Consider the following 19,900-nt stretch of genomic DNA (forward strand, 5'->3'; position numbering starts at 1 on the left):
CTAGTGGCTTTCTTCTGAAGAACCCAGAGAACAGCTGAAGGCCAGACCAAGCAGGGACTTTGTTTTAAACTTCCCATTTTCCCTTAAAACTCTTAGATTTTACTTCTGAATGTGTATAATTTTTATAAGATTATAAGAGAAGATCATATTTCTCATGTTTATTACATATTTTGTATGGTATGTCCACTTCAGGAGGATGTGCAGTGTTTATCTTGTAAATTCAAAGTTCCCAAATTTACAGTTGTCACTGTGATGCACTAAAGTGAAGTAAATCGCTTTTGGTTTTTTTTGAGACAAGATCTCAAGTGTAGCTCAGGCTGTCCTCAAATTGATGGCAGCATTCCTGCCTCAGGCCCTGATTGGTGGGAATGCAGACTAGCACACCTGTGTGATTTTTTTTTTTTAATGAGCTGAATTAGTAGATTATTATATGTACAGCTGATTTCAAAATGACTAAAGGGAGGAATAGTGTTACAAAAAAGGAAAACAGATTTTCCAGGCTGAAGAGATGGCTCAGTGGTTAAGAGCACTGACTGTTCTTCCAGAGGTCCTGAGTTCAATTCCCAGCAACCACATGGTGGCTCACTACAATCTGTAATGGGATCTGATGCCCTCTTCCGGGGTGTCTGAAGACAGCAATGGTGTACTTGCATACATAAAATAAAAATAAGTCTTTAAAAATAAACAGATTTTCCCCCTGAAAGATGTGATAATTTCATCTTAAGAGAATGTTTATTGGTGGTCAGTGATTCAAGGCTTCCTTGATTTGTAAATATTCTAAGTCTTCACGGGAACTAATAATGTAAAACTATTTGTTTCTGTTTTTCCTTTCACAGATTTACAGTTTTACTTTGTCTTGTGTTCTGTTGTAGTTCGTAAAGACCATCTTGTCTCAGGGACATCTGGTTCCTCTCCCTCTTTATGTATGCCCCGTCTACTGGGCATATGATTACACTTTGCGAGTGTACCCGGTGCCCGATCTGCTGGTCATCGCAGACAAGTACGATCCGTTTACCGTGACCAACACCGAGTGCCTCTGCATAAACCCTGTAAGCTGCTGTGGGCGGGCAAGCGGAGAACAGTTTCCTTCTTGTCTCGTTTGTCAGTCTTTATGTGGATGTTGGGGACCACGGTGGGACTCAGTTCCCTTCCTTCTGCCATGTTGGTCCCTAAGATGGCTCAGCAGCGAGTTCCTTATCATTGAACCACTGTGCACCCATAGCACATCTTTATGACTATATAAAATCATCGTTTCGATCAAATATATAGTCAGATACTGATAGAGTTTGGTATACATAGAAGATTTTTAAACCCTCAGTATATATAATCATAAAGTATTCTAAGTTTTTTTAAGTAACAAGCATATCAAACTATAAAGCCCAACAAGTATTTTCCTTTTCAAAGTAGCAAAGTCATATATACTGTACAATTCCTCTTTGGGAGTTGCTTTCATTTCCTGTAACTGTTTCTTTTTTGATTTTTCCTGATAGGGTTTCTCTGGAACTCACTGTATAGACCAGGCTGGCTTCTAACTCAGAAATCCACCTGCCTCTGCCTTCCAAGTGCTAGGCTTAAAGGCGTGCGCCACCATTGCCTGGCCTGTAACTGTTTAACTTGTTCATGGTTATTTATCTTTTGAGAATTGTGACTTGTAGAAACTACCCAAAATGTCCAGAATCTAAGCGTGATATTTCATTTTGAGTTACTATTTGAATTTTTTCTTTTTGTTTTGTTTTTTGTTTTTTCGAGACAGGGTTTCTCTGTGTAGCCCTGGCTGTCCTGGAACTCACTCTGTAGGCCAAGCTGGCCTCAAACTCAGAAATCCGCCTGCTTCTGCCTCCCAAGTGCTGGGATTAAAGGCATGCGCTACCACCACCCGGCTTACTGTTTGATTTTTTTTTTTTTAAATCTATAACCTTGAAACAATTTTAGAAAGTTCAAGCTGCTTTAGTGTCTGGAAATATGACAGAAAAGCAGAGCCTCTGGGAAACCTTAGAGCTTTATCATGGACAGTCACGTGTAGTTCCTGCTCAGTGGGACTGGGGACACACTGGGAGTCTGTGAAGCCCTTATTCAAGGGAATGGCAGGGAAGCCTCCGTGAACTGGAGTCTGTCTTCTATGCGTGTTTAGTATTTTACTTGCTTCCACAGAGTAGAACCATGCCAAAACATTTTCAGTGACATTTGTTGGCATATATTAACTTAAAACATTACGACTATGGTGGCACACACCGTTAATCCCAGCCCTTGGAAGGCAGAGGCCAGCCTCATCTTCAGAGCTAGTTCCAGAACAGCCAGGGCTATACAGCCAAATCATGTCTTGAGAAAAAGAACAGGAAGGAAGAAGGAGGGAGGAAGGGAAGGAAGGAAGGAAAGAAGGAAGGAAGGAAAGAAGGAAGGAAGGAAGGAGGGAAAGAAAGAAAAAGAAAGAAAGAAAGAAAAGAAAGAAAGAAAGAAAGAAAGAAAGAAAGAAAGAAAGAAAGAAAGAAAGAAAGAAAGAAAGAAAGTAGGTAGGTATATGTGATTCTAGAAATAGGGGTTATTTTATACAAGGCAAATAGTTACTTATGGATATTTTTGTCTTCAAAGGGATCCTTTCCAAGAAGTGGATTTGCATTCAAAGTTTTTTACCCTTCCAGTAAGACAGTAGAAGACAGGTAAGCGTGCGTACCAAACAGCAGGGGCTGTGGTTTTATGTTGCAGAAAGTCACATTTGATAGGTATGTTTAAATTTTTCCTTACATGTCTGCTGCACTGGCTTATTGGGAATGCATTATGTTTAACAGTCATGTTAAGATCTTAGTTACCATGTTTCTGTTGCTAAGGACTGTTTTCAGTGGATTCTCTGGCTGGCTGTGCAGGTGGTCTTGTTCCCACAGAGATAACACATGAGGATGCTTCAGAGTCTTCCAGTAGCTCAGTCCTGTCCTGCGCATGGCTGGTTTTCAAAGCATAGGTAAACTGGCAGCCAGGCAGAGAGAAGCTGGATGTGTGTAGTGATGGTGTTCCAAGGTCTTAGAACAAAATGATCGCTGGGCAGTGGTGGCGCGTGCCTGTAATCCCAGCACTCTGGGAGGCAGAGGCAGGCGGATTTCTGAGTTCGAGGCCAGCCTGGTCTACAGAGTGAGTTCCAGGACAGCCAGGGCTATACAGAGAAACGCTGTCTTAAAAAAAAAAAAAAAACCAAAAAAAAAAAAAAAAACCAAAAAAACAAAACAAAACAAAAAGAACAAAATGATCACCAGGTGAGAGTGGTGTCAGAAGCCGCATCAGAGCTCCTGGGGCTGGAGTTACAGGTGGTTGTGAGTTGTGTGCTTGCTGATGTGAGTGCTGGGAACGGAACTCTGGTCCTCTGCAAGAACTTCAGAGTTTAAGCTACCTCTCCACCTCCTAAATGATTTTTTTTTGACACAAGTTCTCACTATGAGCTGGGATTCTGGCATGTGCCACTGAACCCAGTGTTTGGAGTGGAGCACACATTTCTAAAGCATGTCCCCCACCCCCATCCCATCTCTTGCTGCTATAGATTAGACTCAAGGACATACTCGGTGAGAATTTTACCAACTGGCTTGCCTGAATTTGCCATCTTACCTCAGCCTCTGGAATGTGCCACATCACACTCTGCTTCCATTTCTTGTGTTTGTTTGAGCGTGGCTTGGAGCTATCCTTCCGCTTTTGATCAGACTACTTTAGTAAAGATATCTCTTTAGAACAAGCTGGCCATGACACACATTGTTTAATGTTTCCTCTTAAATTTGCAACAATGTGAATATACTAATTGACCTGTCTTTAAACATAACTACAAGTTATTAAGAAAGGAGCAATCTCTTACTGCTTTATTTTATTTTCTATTTCAGCAAACTTCAAGGCTTTTGAGACTGATGAAAATACGTGAAATGAATTTTCTTATCTTATGTATTTTGTATTTTAAATTGTAATAAACTTATGGTAAACCTTAGAATGTTCTACACATTGAATTTTATGAAAAATTGGTACCGCATTATATTTCACAAAGTTTTATAGAAAATTTTCTATGCAGTCTCGAAAATATGCAGATATGTTCAAGATGTAATCTATTTACACGTCTGTACTTGTTTCTTTATGGGCCAGTCTGTCAGTAGGTCTGTGTCTATCTGGTTTTTCAAGATAGGTCTCACTGTGCAGCTTTGGGAAGGTAGGTAGGTAGGTATCTATCTGGGTTTTTTTGGTTTTTGTTTTTGTTTTCTTGAAGACAGGGTTTCACTATATAGCCTTGGCTATCCTAGAACTTGCTCTGTGGACCAGGCTGGCCTTGAACTCACAGAGACTCACCAACACCATACTATTCCCATAGTTTTTAAACTTACAAAGCATAAAGCTTTTGCTATTTAGCTTTTTGTTCTGCTGAGGCTCAGACCCAGGAGCTCACCCACTGCTAGGCTCAAGTTCCACAGTTTACTTTGAATCTGTGCTGCTATCACAATACCAAAGACAGGATAATTTACCATGAACAAAAACTTGGATTTTGAGCGGTCCAAGAAAGAAGGGCAAACAAACATAAGGACTCAGATCCTGTCTCAGAAAAGAGAAGAGGGCTGGGTGCTTAGCTCCATGGACAGTGCTCATCTCTTGTACAGGGGTAGAAGCTCACACCCAGTAAGATGGCAACTTGTCCTGAAATTTGAAAATATAAAGGTGACTTAAAATAGGTGGTACATGCTTTTTAATCTCAGTTCTCAAGGCAGGTTAATCTGTGACTCTGAAGCCAGCTGGACTATATACCAAGATCTAGGCCAGGTACAGTGAGGCCCCTGTCCCAAAACAAAAACAAAACCTCCAAACAAATTTACCAGCAAAACCAGAAAATACAAACAAGGATAAACTTTAAAATGTTTTTATATCCAGCAGTCTCATCAGAAGTAACCTCTGGAGGGCTGGAGCGAGGGCTCCGTGGTTAGGACTTGCTCTAGAAGCGCTGGCGCCCTCTTCTGGCCTCTGTAGGCTCTTACATTCACGTGCTTATATACACACATAGATATACACATCCGTAAATAAAAGAAATCTTTGTGTTGTTTTTTTTTCAAGACAGTTTTTCTGTATAACCTTGGCTGTCCTAGAACCCACTCAGTAGGTGAAGCTAGCCTCAAACTCAGAGATCTAGTTACCTTGGCTGCAGAATGTTGAAATAAAAGGCAAGAAAATAAATCTTTAAAGAAATAGGTTTTAATATATGGTTACACATCCCAGTTTCTTCTCTGTACATTTTTCTCCTGCAGAAGTATTTTGGGATCAGGCTTTACATGTTAAACTGTGTCCCCTCCCTCTGTAGTATATGCATTCATTACACTATACATGCAGGGTACCTGGGAATCCAGTTCCACCTGAGAAAAGCAGTGGTCTGGGTCTCATGAGACTTATGTTCAAATGATGCCACATCTGACAGGGGCATTTCTGATGGGGTGCTTGGAAGTGGGAGCCTGTCAGTGGGAATTTAGATGACATTTACATTCTCAAGACTTGAGGGACCAGGAATCCAGGCTGTTCTGCCCTTGGGCTAAACCAGAGAGAGACAGATGGTGACAGCAGAGTAGGTTAGAGGTTAAGAGCCGTTTGAGTGCTAATACTTCAGAGAGTCCAGGTTTAAAGATACCAAGGCAAGGGCTAGTAAGGCAGTTGAGCAGCTAAGCCCTTGTGTGGACTCGGACGACCTGAGGTGGATCCCCTCCCTGCTGGGGATTATACAGTATCGAAGGAGGAAGCGGACTTCCTCGTGTCATCCTGACTTCTACTGGTGTCCACAATAAGTGCATACAGTAGTAGCTCTAAAGAGACCAAGACAACTGTGTGAAGAGAATTAGGAAGGAAATGGCGGAAACCAGACAGGAAGAGATTTCTTACAAAGCCTGTGATGGACGACAGCTCAGAGCACAATGGAGAGCACGTTGTAGACGGTGGTGGGACAAGGCAGGCCGTGGTGGCGGCAGGGCCGTGAGCATAACGTGGAGAGGAATCTAGGATTGCATTTAGGCTTTCGGCTTAAAAGCCGGGGAGGTGGAAGTACTGAGACTTCAAGCTCCAGGGGATATCAGGGTCTCGCTGAGATGTCTACCAACACTCAGATAGAGACAGCCAATGTATGGTCCTCCAGGGGCTCAGTGGTCAGGAGGGAACGAGACCTGACCTTGTCGATGGTTTCAGCCCAAAGTGAGATCTATGAACGTATCTTAATTTTCTTAAAGAGGTCTAATTTTGAGCTCTGAATTTCCTGACCTTTCTTCATATGTGCTAGATTATAGATGTCTACTACTACACTTGACCAAGTCTTTTTTTGAACCACAGTTGAAGTTTTAAAAATATAAGCTATAAAGCCCCATCAGTGTATATTCCTCAGTGAATGCTCACAGGGCATACGCCCAGTGTGACAACGTGCCAGGACTGAGAACGAACGGCGCCTCCCTGGAAACTCACACTTCTTCCATTCCAGGCACAGCGTGTCTTTCTCTTCTAAGAACAACCACCACACTCTCTTACCTCTTATCTCTCTCACTCTCAGTCTCTCTCTTGGGCTCTCCTCCCCTCCCCCTCTCTCCACATGGTCATGGCCGGTCTCTGCTTCTCTACTCTTCCTCTCTCTGCCTTTCTCTCCCTTAACCCCCTTAACTCCCCTCCCCATGCCCTGAATAAACTCTCTTCTATGCTAAAAAAAAAAAAAAAAAAAAAAAAAGAACAACCACCACTGCATTTTTTTGTTTTTTTATTTTGTACAACGTAGTTTCTACCAGTGAGGTTTACTTAGCCAAGTTTTATTGATTATGTAGCGGACCCCATCGATATTCATTATTCTGCATCTTGTTTCCTCTATATAACATTACGTTATATACTGTTGCTGTATAGCTGACGTGTGGTGCACATATGCTATTAATTATCCATTTAACTATAAATGACAACTGGCTAGTTTCTAATATTTGAGGATTGCCAATAATGCTGTTAAAAATATATACACTCTGGGGGGAGGTGGGCGTGTCGGGTAGAGGGGCATATACATGGAGGCAGGGGGTGGGAGGAGGGGTAGGGAATCTTTGGGAAGAGAGGCTTTTAGGAGGGGGCAAATTGGGAAAGGTTTTACCATTAATGTAAGTGAAGAAGATACTCAATAAAAAAAATTAAATACACACACACACACACTCTAAGGGGCTCAGTGGATAAGAAAGCATAGTACTCAGACTGGAGAGATGACTCAGCCATCAAAGGCGAGGCTCACAACCAAAAACATAAGAATGCATATTGCTCTTTCAGGGGACCCAAGTTCGGTTCCCTGCACCACCGCAGGTAGCTTACAACTACCTATAATCCAGCACCGAGGGATACGACTTACTCTTCTCTGGCTTTGGCAGGCACCTGCACTCCCATGCACATACACACAATTAGAACTAAACCTTTAAAGTGTGCGTGTGTTGCATCTTTCCAGGCAGTGGCAGTGCTCGCCTTTAATCTGAGCACTTGGGAGGCAGAGGCAGGCGGATTCCTGAGTTCGAGGCCAGCCTGGTCTACAGGGTGAGTTCCAGGACAGCCAGGGCTACACAGAGAAACCCTGTCTCGAAAAACAAAACAAAAGTGTGTATGTGTATACGAATACATCTAGCACACGTGATGTTTCTGTTGGATGTATACCTCAAAATGGAATTTTCATTATATGCGTTATATTCAATAGTAATTCCCAAGTGATTGCTCTAACGTATTTTCCCAATATAAGAGAGTGCTGACCAGTGTCCTTAGAGCACAGATTTTTAAATTTTATATGCATTGGTGCAAAGGGTGTCAGATCTCTGGAGCTGGAGTTACAGACAGTTGTGCACTGTTCTGTGTGTGCTAAGAATTTAACCCAGGTCCTTTGGAAGAGCAGCCAGTGCCTGCTCCTATCTGTTGAGCCATCTTTCCAGCCCTACAAAGGTTTCTTTCTTTCTTTCTTCTAGTGATGTAACATTAAGAACCAGGTTGGCAGGATGACTTAGTGAATAAAATCATTCGCTGTGCACAAGCCTAACCCTGAGTCCCATTCCTGGAACCCACACTGGAAGAGACAAACTCCCAGAAGTTGTCTTCTGACCTACATATGTGTTTCTAGCGAATGCATGCACATATATAATGATAAAATTTCAAAAAATACATTACAGGTAGAGTAAGCAATAAACATCTGATCCAATGATAGATGACGTTTAACAGGGATAATGAGCCGCACCGGTGATGCCCAGGGAGGGGAGCGGACAGGAAGGGCAAGGAGAGGAGAGAGCAAGCATTTGGAATCTGAGAATGAGAGGAGAAGAAGTCACGAAGTCCTTTTCAGCCATTTCAAGCCTCCAGGTTTTAAGCATTTATTACTCAAATGGAGTCAGCTGATAGTCGGGTGAGTCTAGAATTTAGAATGTGAAACAGGCCGGGAGCGAGTGGTGGTGCACGCCATTAGTCCCAGCACTTGGGGGGTGGGGGGGCAGAGGCAGGCGGATTTCTGAGTTCGAGGCCAGCCTGGTCTACAGAGTGAGTTCTAGGACAGCCAGGGCTACACAGAGAAACCCTGTCTCCAAAAACAAAAATAAAAAACAAAACTACCCCCACCCAACAACATAGAATGTGAAACAGAAGTTGGTTATTTGGGTTTATTTACTTGCTTGTTTGGGGTTTTCAAGGCAGGGTTTCTCTGGGCCTTGGCTTTTCTGGAACTTGCTCTGTAGACCAGGCTGGATCTCATGGGGGCACTTCCCCAACTGAAGCTCCTTTCTCTGTGATAACTCCAGCCTGTGTCAAGTTGATACACAAAACCAGCCAGTACGCTAGCCTTGAACTCAGATAGATGCTACTGCCTCTACCTACCTGTGAGTGCTGGATTAAAGGCGAGTCACTACTGTAGTCAAGTACATATATTTAGCATGTGAAAGAGATGGTGTAACGGAGATGAGGTGCCACGCAGTCTTGAGACATTCTACTTAAAATGTAACAGAGGAAGGCCTGCAGCCTGGGACAAAGAATGCTTGTTTCCTTCTCCTGTGTCAGGCCCTGGGTTTGGATCTATGGACATTCCTTCTCTCTCTCTCTCTCTCTCTCTCTCTCTCTCTCTCTCTCTCTCTCTCTCACACACACACACACACACACACACACACACACACACACACACACGAAGATGGAGAGAGATGGGGAGGGAGGGGCAGAGAGAGGGGGGGGAGGAGCCTGGAAAAGGTCTCCTCACTGCAGGAAGGCCAGTGTAAGCTGCTGAATGTGAATGCTGTGCGTGCTTTGTTGCCATAGGAGGCGGGGCAGTGCTCTGGTAGAGATGCTAGAACTAGGCTCCACTGTTTCTTCAAACCAAGCAGACACTACCCGCTACACAAAACTGGTCTGGGGCTGCCCAGCTATCAATACACAACCATACTCTGGACATGGGGCTATGACTCAGTGTGACACACCTAGCCCTGTAACAAAACAAAGTTTCTGTAGTCTGGCCCTGTAAAATTCCATTATATAACTACTATATCTGCTACATTAGTTCCTTGTGGAGCAAGGGGGTGTAAACAAAAGATGTGCACTTATAATTCTATTCTCAAACCAAGGAAATTGATCAGGACAAAGTCTGTAATTTTGCTAAGTGATTTATGAGATCTTACATTTACATTATAAAAAGTAAACACCTTTCTGGTGCTTACTGGGCTCTGGGATCTTTTTTTTTTTTTGCCCCCAATTTTTTTGCCCCCAAGGGTTTCTGGAGACAACTATAAAGAGGAATGCCTGAAAGTGGAAAGGATTCAACGTTGGCTCTACAAAGTAAAAAGAGTCAGATAAAGTTAGGTTTGGGAATTGTAGCCTTGGCTAGAAACTTCTCTCTTGTCCGGGAAATTAAACAGCTATTAAGACACAGCGCTGAAAATGAGGACAATTACCACCATAGACTGCAAAGTACACGTATCCTGACACAGTAGTTTAAAACAGTGGAGCCTATTTCTAGCATTTCTACCAGATCAATGCCCCTCCTCCCAGGTGTTACTATGGCAACAAAGCACGCGCGCTACTTGCTCTGGTGATCTAGCCGTTACCTTCCTGGCCTGGTCAGTTCTTCGTGAACCCGACTCTGAAGCACATCCTTGACACTCGTTTCGCGCTGATCCTTCACTGTGTCTGGGCGAGGGGCCGCGTGGATCACCATGGCCAAGGCGGCGGCCTCCTCAGCGCTGGAGGACTTGGATCTGAGCGGAGAGGAGGTGCAGCGGCTCACCTCCGCCTTTCAGGATCCAGAGTTCCGCCGAATGTTCTCCGAGTACGCCGCGGAGATCACGGACCCTGAGAACCGGAGGCGCTACGAGGAGGAGATCACAGCCCTGGAGCGGGAGCGTGGGGTGGAGGTGCGGTTCGTGCACCCGGAGCCGGGCCACGTGCTGCGTACCAGCCTGGACGGGGAGCACCGCTGCTTCGTGAACGTGTGCAGCAACTCGTTGGTGGGCGTGCCAAGCAGCCGCCCGGGCCCGGGGCGCGGCGGCACAGCAGCTGGCAGCCACTGGTCCCTGCCCTATAGCCTGGCTCCCGGCCGCCAGTATGCGGGCCACAACGGTGCCCGCTACACCGTCTACGACGTGGTCTTCCACCCCGAAGCGCTGGCGCTGGCCCGGAGCCACGAGCGCTTCCGCGAAATGCTGGACGCCACTGCCCTGGAGGCGGTGGAGCAGCAGTTCGGCGTCAAACTGGATCGCAGGAACGCCAAGACCCTGAAGATCAAGTACAAGGGGACGGCCGAGGCCGCAGTGCTCCGCACGCCCCTTCCCGGAGGCGTCCCGGCCCAGCCCGAGGGGGAGCCGCCAGGGCTTCTCCCGGACCCACCATATCCATACCGTTACCCCACGGCGGCGGCGGCGGCGAGCACCGGCTGCTCGCCCGCGTCCCCGGTTCCCGAGGGCGTGCAGCGCCCGGAGCCCACGGAGCCGCGCTGCTCCGTGGTGCAGCGCCACCACGTAGACCTCCAGGATTACCGCTGCTCGCGCGACGCGGCCCCGAGCACCGTGCCGCACGAGCTGGTAGTCACCATCGAGCTGCCGCTGCTGCGCTCGGCCGAGCGGGCGGAGCTGGAGGTGAAGGGGAAGCTGCTGTGCCTGGACTCGAGAAACCCCGACTACCGGCTGCGGCTCTCACTGCCGTACCCGGTGGACGACAGCCGCGGCAAGGCACAGTACAACAAGGCGCGGCGGCAGCTGGTGGTCACGCTGCCGGTGGCGCTGGCGGCCGCGCGCCAGGACCTGGCGGCGACACCGGAAGAGCCGACGGACGAGGCCGGAACCGACGACACGACTTGCACTTCCGCGGGCGATCTTGCAGCGGCGCCGGAAGAGTGTGCAGAGAGAACTGGAGCTGAGCACGGGGGAAAGAGCTGTGTGGGAGCCCCAGAGCCCGGGGCTGCAGACGCCGAAGGGGAGCCGGAGCAGGAATTCGGAGGGGACTCGGTGGCATCTTTAGGCGTCGGGGAAGGGACTCCTCCTGGGGACCGAAGCCTCCCTTATTCTGCTTTCCCGGGCGGCGACGCCGAATCCCCTGTTGAAAGACCAGTAGTGTGCGAAGACCTCAGTGTCCCGACCAGTGAGGAGCGGGAGGGGACCCGCCACGACACCTCGGGCTCAGCCATGGGTGGCCCCGGGACCGAGAGCATCGAACCCTTGTGCCCTCCTTTACAGTGTAATCAGGACGAAGACTCCGTGACTTTGCTCATTCAAGTGCCTGGGATTCAGCCGCAAAGTCTTCACGGGGAGCTGAGCACTCTCAGTTACGAATTGTGCTTCTCCACACAAGACTCAGGCTATTCCTTCACTTTGCAGTTTGCTCCGGAGAATAAGTTGAGTCCCAAAGAACCCGAGATTAACATTTCTTTAAATAATGCAGTCATAGTGCTGGCAAAATCTCCTGAGAGCCACGGACACTGGCGAGAGTGGTATTGTGGCTCGAACAATGATGCTTTGGAGGTAACCATTTCCACTATTTGTAATCTCTCTTTAAACGTTTTTGTTACAGGCACATAAACAAATATTTTCTATCTATTCATATGAAAGATAGTGCCAGTTAAGCTCATTCTCAAAGGGAAGATTGCACATATTCTGTACTAAGGATGCACTACAAGCCTTCAGGCTTGTCCTGTATTACGGCTGTCTACTTGGGGTCCACTGACCAGAAAAAACTGGATTTTAGTGATTCCTAGACTTCTGGAAGTGCATACAAGAAAATTGAGGGTTCTGTCTCTCCTGAGGAAAAAGGTTTTAACTATAGTTAAGATCTTGTCTCAAAAAAACAAATGTGTGTGTGTGTGTGTGTTGGGCTCTTGGAAATTTTTTTTGAGGTTTATATCCTATAAAGTTATATGTAACTCTAACATTGAAGAGGCAAAGTTCGGTGGCAGAGTGCTGTCCCGGGGCCTCCCAGAAAGTCAAGCTGTCATAGACATTTACCTTTGTAGTGTTTGACCCTGAGCTCTAGCCTGCCAAAACAGTTCACGTCTACATGTTTTTCTAAATCAAAATGGGGTTGTCATATTTGAAGACCCAAGTAGATTTTTTATAATTATACGATTAATTATCACCTTTGATAGAGCTAATGGGATCATAATACCCATTCTTTTATTTTATAGTATACTGCATCAAGTCCCAAGTATCGGGTATAATGATGTGAACCTGGACTTCTAATGTCTAGGAGCCTGAGGCAGGAGGATTATGAGTTTGAGGCCAGCATATGTTTTGTAGTGAGACATAGTCCTAAAGAAAACAAAAAGAAAATTGGGAGTAGTGAGACATATACAATAATTTCATTACTATATATGTTTTTATGAAACTAGTTGTAGAGAGACTTGTGGCTTTCAAGGCCAGAGTTGTCACTTTACACATAAAAAGTACTAAATACATATTTACACCTTGAATAGTAACTAGGGTAAGTCATAAGAGTTTTAGGGCCAGTGAATTCAGTGAAATCAGTCATTAGGATAAATACGAATTTTCTGAAGTTACCTTTTCCATATAGATATTTCTTTGGATTAGCTGAAAATCCAAAATATTTAGCTTATCTTTTTTAGAGTGAGGCAAAGATAATGAATAAATGAATGAATGAATGAATATAAGACCATGAATCTGCAAATGTTAGCAATGCAAATTGCTGTAAATGTAAAATTCTTCCAACCCATTAGTTCACTTGCAGATTCAAATATTGTTTAATCTAATTGAACATAACTTGAAACAAAAATCTTAATTTTTGTCCCCCTTTTTGGACCACTTAATTATCTTTATAATTACAATATTTACTTAAATAAAAGCACAAAAGATAATCTTATTTGGGGTAACACTGAACCAATCTTATAAATTAAATAATTTAAAATATGGTTAAATGGCTAATTCTCACTTCACATGAATATGTGAAACAAATTATATGGTGTTTGGATTTGGGTGATAGTGATGTTTAAATTCTCTAATAGTTGAGATTTTTGTTTTGTTTTGTTTTGTTTTTTGAGACAGGATTTCTCTGTGTAGTCCTGGCTGTCCTGGAACTCACTCTGTAGACCAGGCTGGCCTCCAACTCAGAAATCCGCCTGCCTCTGCCTCCCAAGAGCTGCGATTAAAGGTGTTCACCACCACCGCCCGGCGAGAATTTTTTATTGTCTTAAAAACTACTTAGTTTAAGTAACTATATACACATATAATATTTCACTATATACTATGTAACTATATACACTAAAATATTTCAGTTCTTAAAAATAAAACATATGATGTCTTTGAAAAGCCCACACCCATGTTCTCAAGTGTGTCTTTCCTCCTGTGTGAGCCTCTGTGTCTCTCTCCCTCCCTCCCTCCCTCCCTCTCTCTCTCCCTCTCTCCTTGAGAGAGTATCTCTCTATATAACTTTGGCTGTCCTGGAACTCTCTTTGTAGACTAGGCTGTTTCTTTTGCCTCCTGAGTACTGTGAGTAAAGATGTGAGGCACCATTGTCCTTGTTCGTAAAGTCAGTACTAAAATATTTAAACCCTGACATTGCTTCAAAAGTTAAAAATAAATAGGATGTATTTCTTATTTCTTTTAAATATTGTAATTGGTCCTTAGGTGGCTAAGAACTTTGTGTTAAGTTTATTTCATTTTGTTTCAGAGGTGGCCTGAGCTAGATTACGTAGCTAACGGGGACCCTCCTGCCTCTACTTCCCAAGTGCTAGAAAATAGAGGTTTGTGCCACTACATCCAGTTTACAGTCATTACAGTTTACCGCCAAGAATTTAGCACGAAGATTTGAACAGATCTACTTCTATATATTTCTTAGCTGGTTCATTAGAAATTAATAGAAGACTGAATTATAAAACCTATGTTTCCTTTGTAGCCTTTGCAGTGAATATTCCTAAAACATACTAATAGGCACCAGCCCTTAGGAGGTGGAGACAGAAGATCACCTGCAGGTACACAGGCTTCCCTGGGCTACCTCAGACACTATATATACTTGGAAAAAATGAAAGAAAAAAATGCCACTTGCAAGATCATCCTGGTAGGGAAAGCACACCTCTACTTTAGTGAACTTCGGAAAAGCATCACGACTTCCTCTTCTTTTTAGGTAGATCTTATGAACACCTGTTTTTCATATTAAATATATTCTGGGCAATATTAGGTTTTTTTTTTCCTCCTTTTACTTTAGGAAAGATTGTTTATCGATGAAGACAATGTTAATGAGTTCCTTGCAGAGGTCCTCGGCTCCCCGCTGAAGCAGGCAAAGTCTCCAGCCCCGCCACGGATTGAGGTTCTTCAGGTTTCTGATGAGCAGATTCAGATCCAGGCCAAGGTAAGATTTTAGTGGGCACTAAAAAATAGTGACTGATGGCAAGATTATGTCAAGTGACTACTGGCCAAATGACTGCAGTTCTTCAGTTCTTGACTTCAGAATTTGAAGTAACATGTACATAATGGATAGGCAGAGTGGTCATAAGGCTTCTTCTGTCTGCATGCCTACTATGTGATAAAACATTTTTTTATTTTCATGTTATAAATCATTTTATTGTGAATAAACACCAGAGGGATTAAAAAATCAGATGAGCCAGGCAGTGGTGGCGCACGCCTTTAGTCTCAGCACTTGGGAGGCAGAGGCAGGCGGATTTCTGAGTTCAAGGCCAGCCTGGTCTACAGAGTGAGTTCCAGGACAGCCAGGGCTACACAGAGAAACCCTGTCTAAAAAAAAAATAAATACAAAATAAAAAAAAAGTCAGATTAATTTAAAATTTGCTAAACAGCAATTGAACTTGCAAGAGAACCTTAGAATCAGAATTTTACAGTTAGACAAATTTAACAGTTTGTCTTGTTGTGATTTGAAACCCATAATCTTATATCCTGTGTAACGTTTATAAAAGCACCACAGCAAAAGCATTTTAAGGCTCACACAACTCAAAAAGATAATCATGGCCTCACTGCTAAAAATATACCAAAAGACAATTTAGTTAGCTATTCCAAGAAAAATACTTTTATGGGAACAACTTGGGCATATGCACTGTGTCATACATGTGTGCATACAAACAGGAAACATTTATATGTATGAATGTTTTGCTACATGTATGTCTGTGCCACACTTGTGCCTAGTGCCCACGGAGGCTAGAAGAGAGCACTGAGCCCCTTGGAAGTGCAGCTCCACAGCTGTGAACACCATGTAGGTTGGGAAATGAACCCATGTCCTCTGGAAGAGTAGCCATTGAGCCTGTTCTCCATCCATCCCCTAATAAAACATTTTTAAATCTGATTTTTAGAAGGATAGATATTTTTAATCCCACAATATTCCTCCGCTTATGATATATATATTTAGAAAGTTTGCAGAGATAAGCAAGTCTCTTTGACTTTCAAGTCATAGAAATGACATCATAGACTTTACTCATTGTTTTTTAGCTGAATCTTCAGTTTGGTTGTGCTATGAACAACACTGGACAAAAGCAGCCTAGGAACTAGCATTCCTGACTGCGTAAGAAAAGTCTAGAAATTCAGTGATGCCCTTTTAGTAATTAAAGGTATTTATAGGCACTCTTCAAAAGCTTGCTCCTTGATTGTGAAGGAGATGAAGAATTTTTTTTTTCTAATTTTAACCAGGCTTGGTGGTGCAGGCTTTTAATCCTAGAACTCAGGAGGCAGAGGCAGAGGCAGGCCAGCCTGATCAACACAGGGAGTTCCAGGACAGCCAGGGATGTGTAGAGAAACCTTGTCTCGAATGAAAGGAAGAAAAAAGAAAAAGAAATGCACATACAAATAAATAAACAAATAAATAAATATTTTAAGAAAGGATTTTTATTTTATGTGTATATGAGTGTTTTGTCAGCATGTATATATACACACTTGTTATAGCAAGTGTGCTAGGGGTGGGGGTGGGGCACCCTTCCATATGGATGCTGGTAACTGAACCTGACCTTCCCTGCAGGTGTTCTTAATAAAGCATTTCTCCAGCCTTAACTCAAAGAATTTAGCTAGAAAATCAAAGCCACCAGTCATTGTGGCTTAATTTCAGGCAGATCTCCAGTTCCAAGCCAGATCCTGTCTAAAAAAAATCTTAAGGGCTGAAGAGATGGCTCAGAAGTTAAGAGTACTGACCCCTCTTCTCCAGGTCCTGAGTTCAATCCCTAGCCAACCACATGGTGGCTCACAACCATCTATACTGAAATCTGGTGCCCTCTTCTGGGCTGCAGGCATACATGCAAGCATAACACTATACATAAGTTTTTTATAAGAAAATTGAATCTAGTTTGAGGTTGAGATGGCTTAGTAGGTGCAGGTGCTTGCTGAAACCATGTAAAGGTGAAAGGAAAAAATGACCCACTACCACACAACACACACACGCACGTATGTATGTATGTGCGTATGTAAAGGCACTCATGGCCACACTTGAGTTTGATCCTAGCACCTATGTGGTAAAAGGTGATCACCAACTCCTACAAGTTGCCCTCTGACCTTTGTATGGGCTTTTTCATGCATGAACAAACACACACACACATATACATAGAGGCTATGATTCAATTTCTGTTGCTGCAAACAATTACTAATTTGCTATTTCTCATGATACAGTTGCAAGGATGTAATGATCCTGATGGGCTTCAAGAAAAGGAGAAAGGAGTCAAAGAAGGACGTCCTGTGAGTGAAAAAGCAAGCACTGAGCGCTCTACCTCCTCTCCAGCTGATCCTGATGTGTCTGCAGCAGCTGAAGCACTAAAAAGAAACCCTTGTGGCTCAGCTGTGGGCCTGCAGCACAGCTGTCCTGATGTTCCTCACGTGCTGTCTGGCAAACCTCTGCAACCAGAGGCAAAAATGGATCCTGAGTTTATAAGAGAAAGCAGTACTACTACTTACTCGGCTGAGGAAAAGGAAAATATAAAAGTGCCAGTAATAACTAAGGAAAAAGAAACAGATGGAGATCACCCATCTTCATTACTGAACAAAACTGTAGTTCAAAACATACCTGACTTTGACACTATAAAAGAGACAAACATGCAGGATGGTAGTGTGCAGATTATTAGAGACCACACGACCCATTGTGCATTCAGTTTTCAGAATTCCTTGCTATATGATTTGGACTAATGTATATAATTTTGAAATTTAAATGTCGAGTAAAAAAAATTGGGACCTAAAGAGCTTCTTTGTGCTTTTAACTATAAGTTGGTGTAAAAACAAACCTTTACAGTTGATTTGGAGAGGAAGTTATCAGCAATCCCAGCACCATGCACTGGAACCTGGTGGTCAGATCAGGTAGGCTCAGCGACATGAGACCATGTTCTTTTAAAAATAAGAAAAAACCCTAGAGATACTTTTCTCTAATAGTTTCCATAATAAAAGAAAATCTATGTGATTTTTCTAATAGAAATATTTTTCTCAAAGTATTTTGTTAAACACTTGGAGCCAAGGAGCTGTGTGGACACACGGGTCATCACATGCATATGGAAGTCAGAAGACAGTGTATCTCTGGGATTAACCCAGGTCACCAGCCTTGGTGGGAAGGGTCTTTCTCACTGAGCCATCTGTCTGGCCCGTTAGTTTGTGAGACATAGGTTGGTTCTGTATTCCCTAGGTAGCCTGAAAGTCTTCCGGCCTCATTTGAGTGCTGGGACCATGGCATTCATCAGCCTGCTGGCCTTTATCTACTGCAAGTATATAATGGGTTTCTGTTCAGTTTGGTTTTCTATTAAAGTTTCAAAATAAAGGTTCAGAGTTATGTTTGCTACCTAAATTCTCAAGAATGCAGTTAACTGGTATATGATGGAGGAATACAATGCTAAAATTTGTTCATATGTTCCAACATATATATGTTGGAAATAGATTTTTTTTTTTTTTTTTTTTTTTTTTGGTTTTGTGAGACAGGGTTTATATATGTTGGAAATAGATTTTTTTTTTTTTTTTTTTTTTTTTTTTTTTGGTTTTTTGAGACAGGGTTTCTCTGTATAGCCCTGGCTGTCCTGGAACTCACTCTGTAGACCAGGCTGGCCTTGAACTCAGAAATCTGCCTGCCTCTGCCTCCAAGTGCTTGGATTAAAAATGTATGCTAGCACTGCCTGGCAGAAATAGGTTTTTAAGAATGGAAAGAACAACTAACATAATGATCTGAACCAGTAGAAATGAAACTTAGCTACTTTTGCACCAATTTTCATCAGTCTGTCACATATATAATTTAAGATAATTTGGGGTTTGCCCTTAATCCAGGCTGAGTTCCAGGACAGTCAGGGCTACACAGAGAAACCCTGTCTTGAAAAACGAAGAAAAAAAAAAAAGATAATTTGGGGTATAGTTGGATAGTAAAGGCACCTGCTGGTAAGCCTGAGACCCTGAGTCCCACCCCTGGTACTTGCATGTTGAAAATAGAATCTACTTCTGCAAGTTTATTCTGACCCCTACACCTATGGTGGCGCACAAACTTATGCACACACAAACTCATACACAGGAGATAAAAATATATCTTCAAGTTGAGAGTGGTAGTGCATACCTTTAATCCCAATACTCTGCAGTGGCAGGTGGGTCTGTAAAGCCAGATCTACATAGTTCCAGGACAGCTAGGGCTACAAAGAGAACCCTGTCTCTTAAAAAAAAGAAAAAAAAAAAAAGATAATCCTTTTGGAGGCTGGAGACAATGGCTGAGCAGTTTAGAGCCCTTGATCTTGAGAGGACCCAGGTTTGATTCCCTCCCACCTCTCTCCATGTTTTCATGGCTGTCTCTAGTTCTCTACTCTCTCCTGCCTTTCTACTATTCTCTTAACTCTCCTCCCCATGCACTGAATAAACTCTATTCTATTTAAAAAAAAAAAGGTTCATAATCAAGGTTCAGAGGATTTGATGCCCTCTTCTAGCCTATGTGGGCACCAAGTACACATGTGGTGAACATACACACACACAAAACATCAATATACATACAATATACAAAAAATTTTAAGATTATTCAAAACCGACCAAACCAATCTCTTGGAAGTATTAAAAACATCTTTTTGACAGGCAGTGGTGGCACACCAGCACTTGGGAGGCAGAGGCAGGCAGATTTCTGAGTTTGAGGCGACCTGGTCTACAGAGTGAGTTCCAGGACAGCCAGGGCTACACAGAGAAACCCTGTCTCAAAAAAGCAAAAAAAAAAAAAAAAAAAAAAAAAAAATGTTTTAAAGAATGTTTAAAATTTCTAAAGAGACCATAGGTGTAGGGGTCAGAATAAAATTTCTAAAGAGAGATGGCTCAGTAGTTAATGCTAGCTGCTCGAGAGAATCCTGGTTCAATTTCCAGCACCCACCTAGCAGCTCACAACTATCTGTTAACTCCAGTCCCACAGGATCCAATGCCCTCCTCTGACCTCTGCAGGTAGCACACAGATACACATGCAGATAAAATACCCACACACACAAAAAGTAAATTTAGAACAGGAATTTATAATAAACAAA

At 43.3% G+C, this 19,900-nt stretch overlaps 2 protein-coding genes across 4 annotated transcripts in view; both read left to right on the forward strand.

Annotated features, from left to right (window-relative positions):
- The window catches only part of Pole2 (DNA polymerase epsilon 2, accessory subunit), a 34,908-nt gene extending 30,947 nt beyond the window's left edge, over window positions 1-3,961 (forward strand). For all 3 annotated transcript variants that reach the window (XM_052185752.1, XM_052185750.1, XM_052185751.1), the window contains 3 exons: window positions 873-1,049; window positions 2,590-2,657; window positions 3,858-3,961. In XM_052185752.1, the coding sequence (XP_052041712.1) occupies window positions 873-1,049; window positions 2,590-2,657; window positions 3,858-3,876 (264 nt within the window). In that variant the 3' untranslated portion in view covers window positions 3,877-3,961. The remainder of the gene's footprint in view (window positions 1-872; window positions 1,050-2,589; window positions 2,658-3,857) is intronic.
- Window positions 3,962-9,745: 5,784 nt separating this feature from the next.
- Window positions 9,746-17,618, forward strand: Dnaaf2 (dynein axonemal assembly factor 2). Its single transcript, XM_052185755.1, has 3 exons — window positions 9,746-11,969; window positions 14,662-14,805; window positions 17,058-17,618. Exons 1-3 carry the CDS (start codon window positions 10,170-10,172, stop codon window positions 17,565-17,567), a joined length of 2,454 nt encoding a protein of 817 aa, XP_052041715.1. The 5' UTR covers window positions 9,746-10,169; the 3' UTR covers window positions 17,568-17,618.
- Window positions 17,619-19,900: the final 2,282 nt, after the last annotated feature.

The sequence above is a fragment of the Apodemus sylvaticus genome, chromosome 6, assembly GCF_947179515.1.
Source record: "Apodemus sylvaticus chromosome 6, mApoSyl1.1, whole genome shotgun sequence".
In the NCBI taxonomy this organism is placed as follows: Eukaryota; Metazoa; Chordata; class Mammalia; order Rodentia; family Muridae; genus Apodemus; species Apodemus sylvaticus.

What these genes read in the sequence shown, in the direction of transcription:
- Dnaaf2 (XM_052185755.1), top strand. Translation starts at nt 10,170, where the DNA reads ATGGCCAAGGCGGCGGCCTCCTCAGCGCTGGAGGACTTGGATCTGAGC. An exon ending in CGAACAATGATGCTTTGGAG is followed by an intron (nt 11,970 to 14,661) that starts GTAACCATTTCC and finishes CTTTTACTTTAG; the next exon opens with GAAAGATTGTTTATCGATGA. An exon ending in AGATTCAGATCCAGGCCAAG is followed by an intron (nt 14,806 to 17,057) that starts GTAAGATTTTAG and finishes CTCATGATACAG; the next exon opens with TTGCAAGGATGTAATGATCC.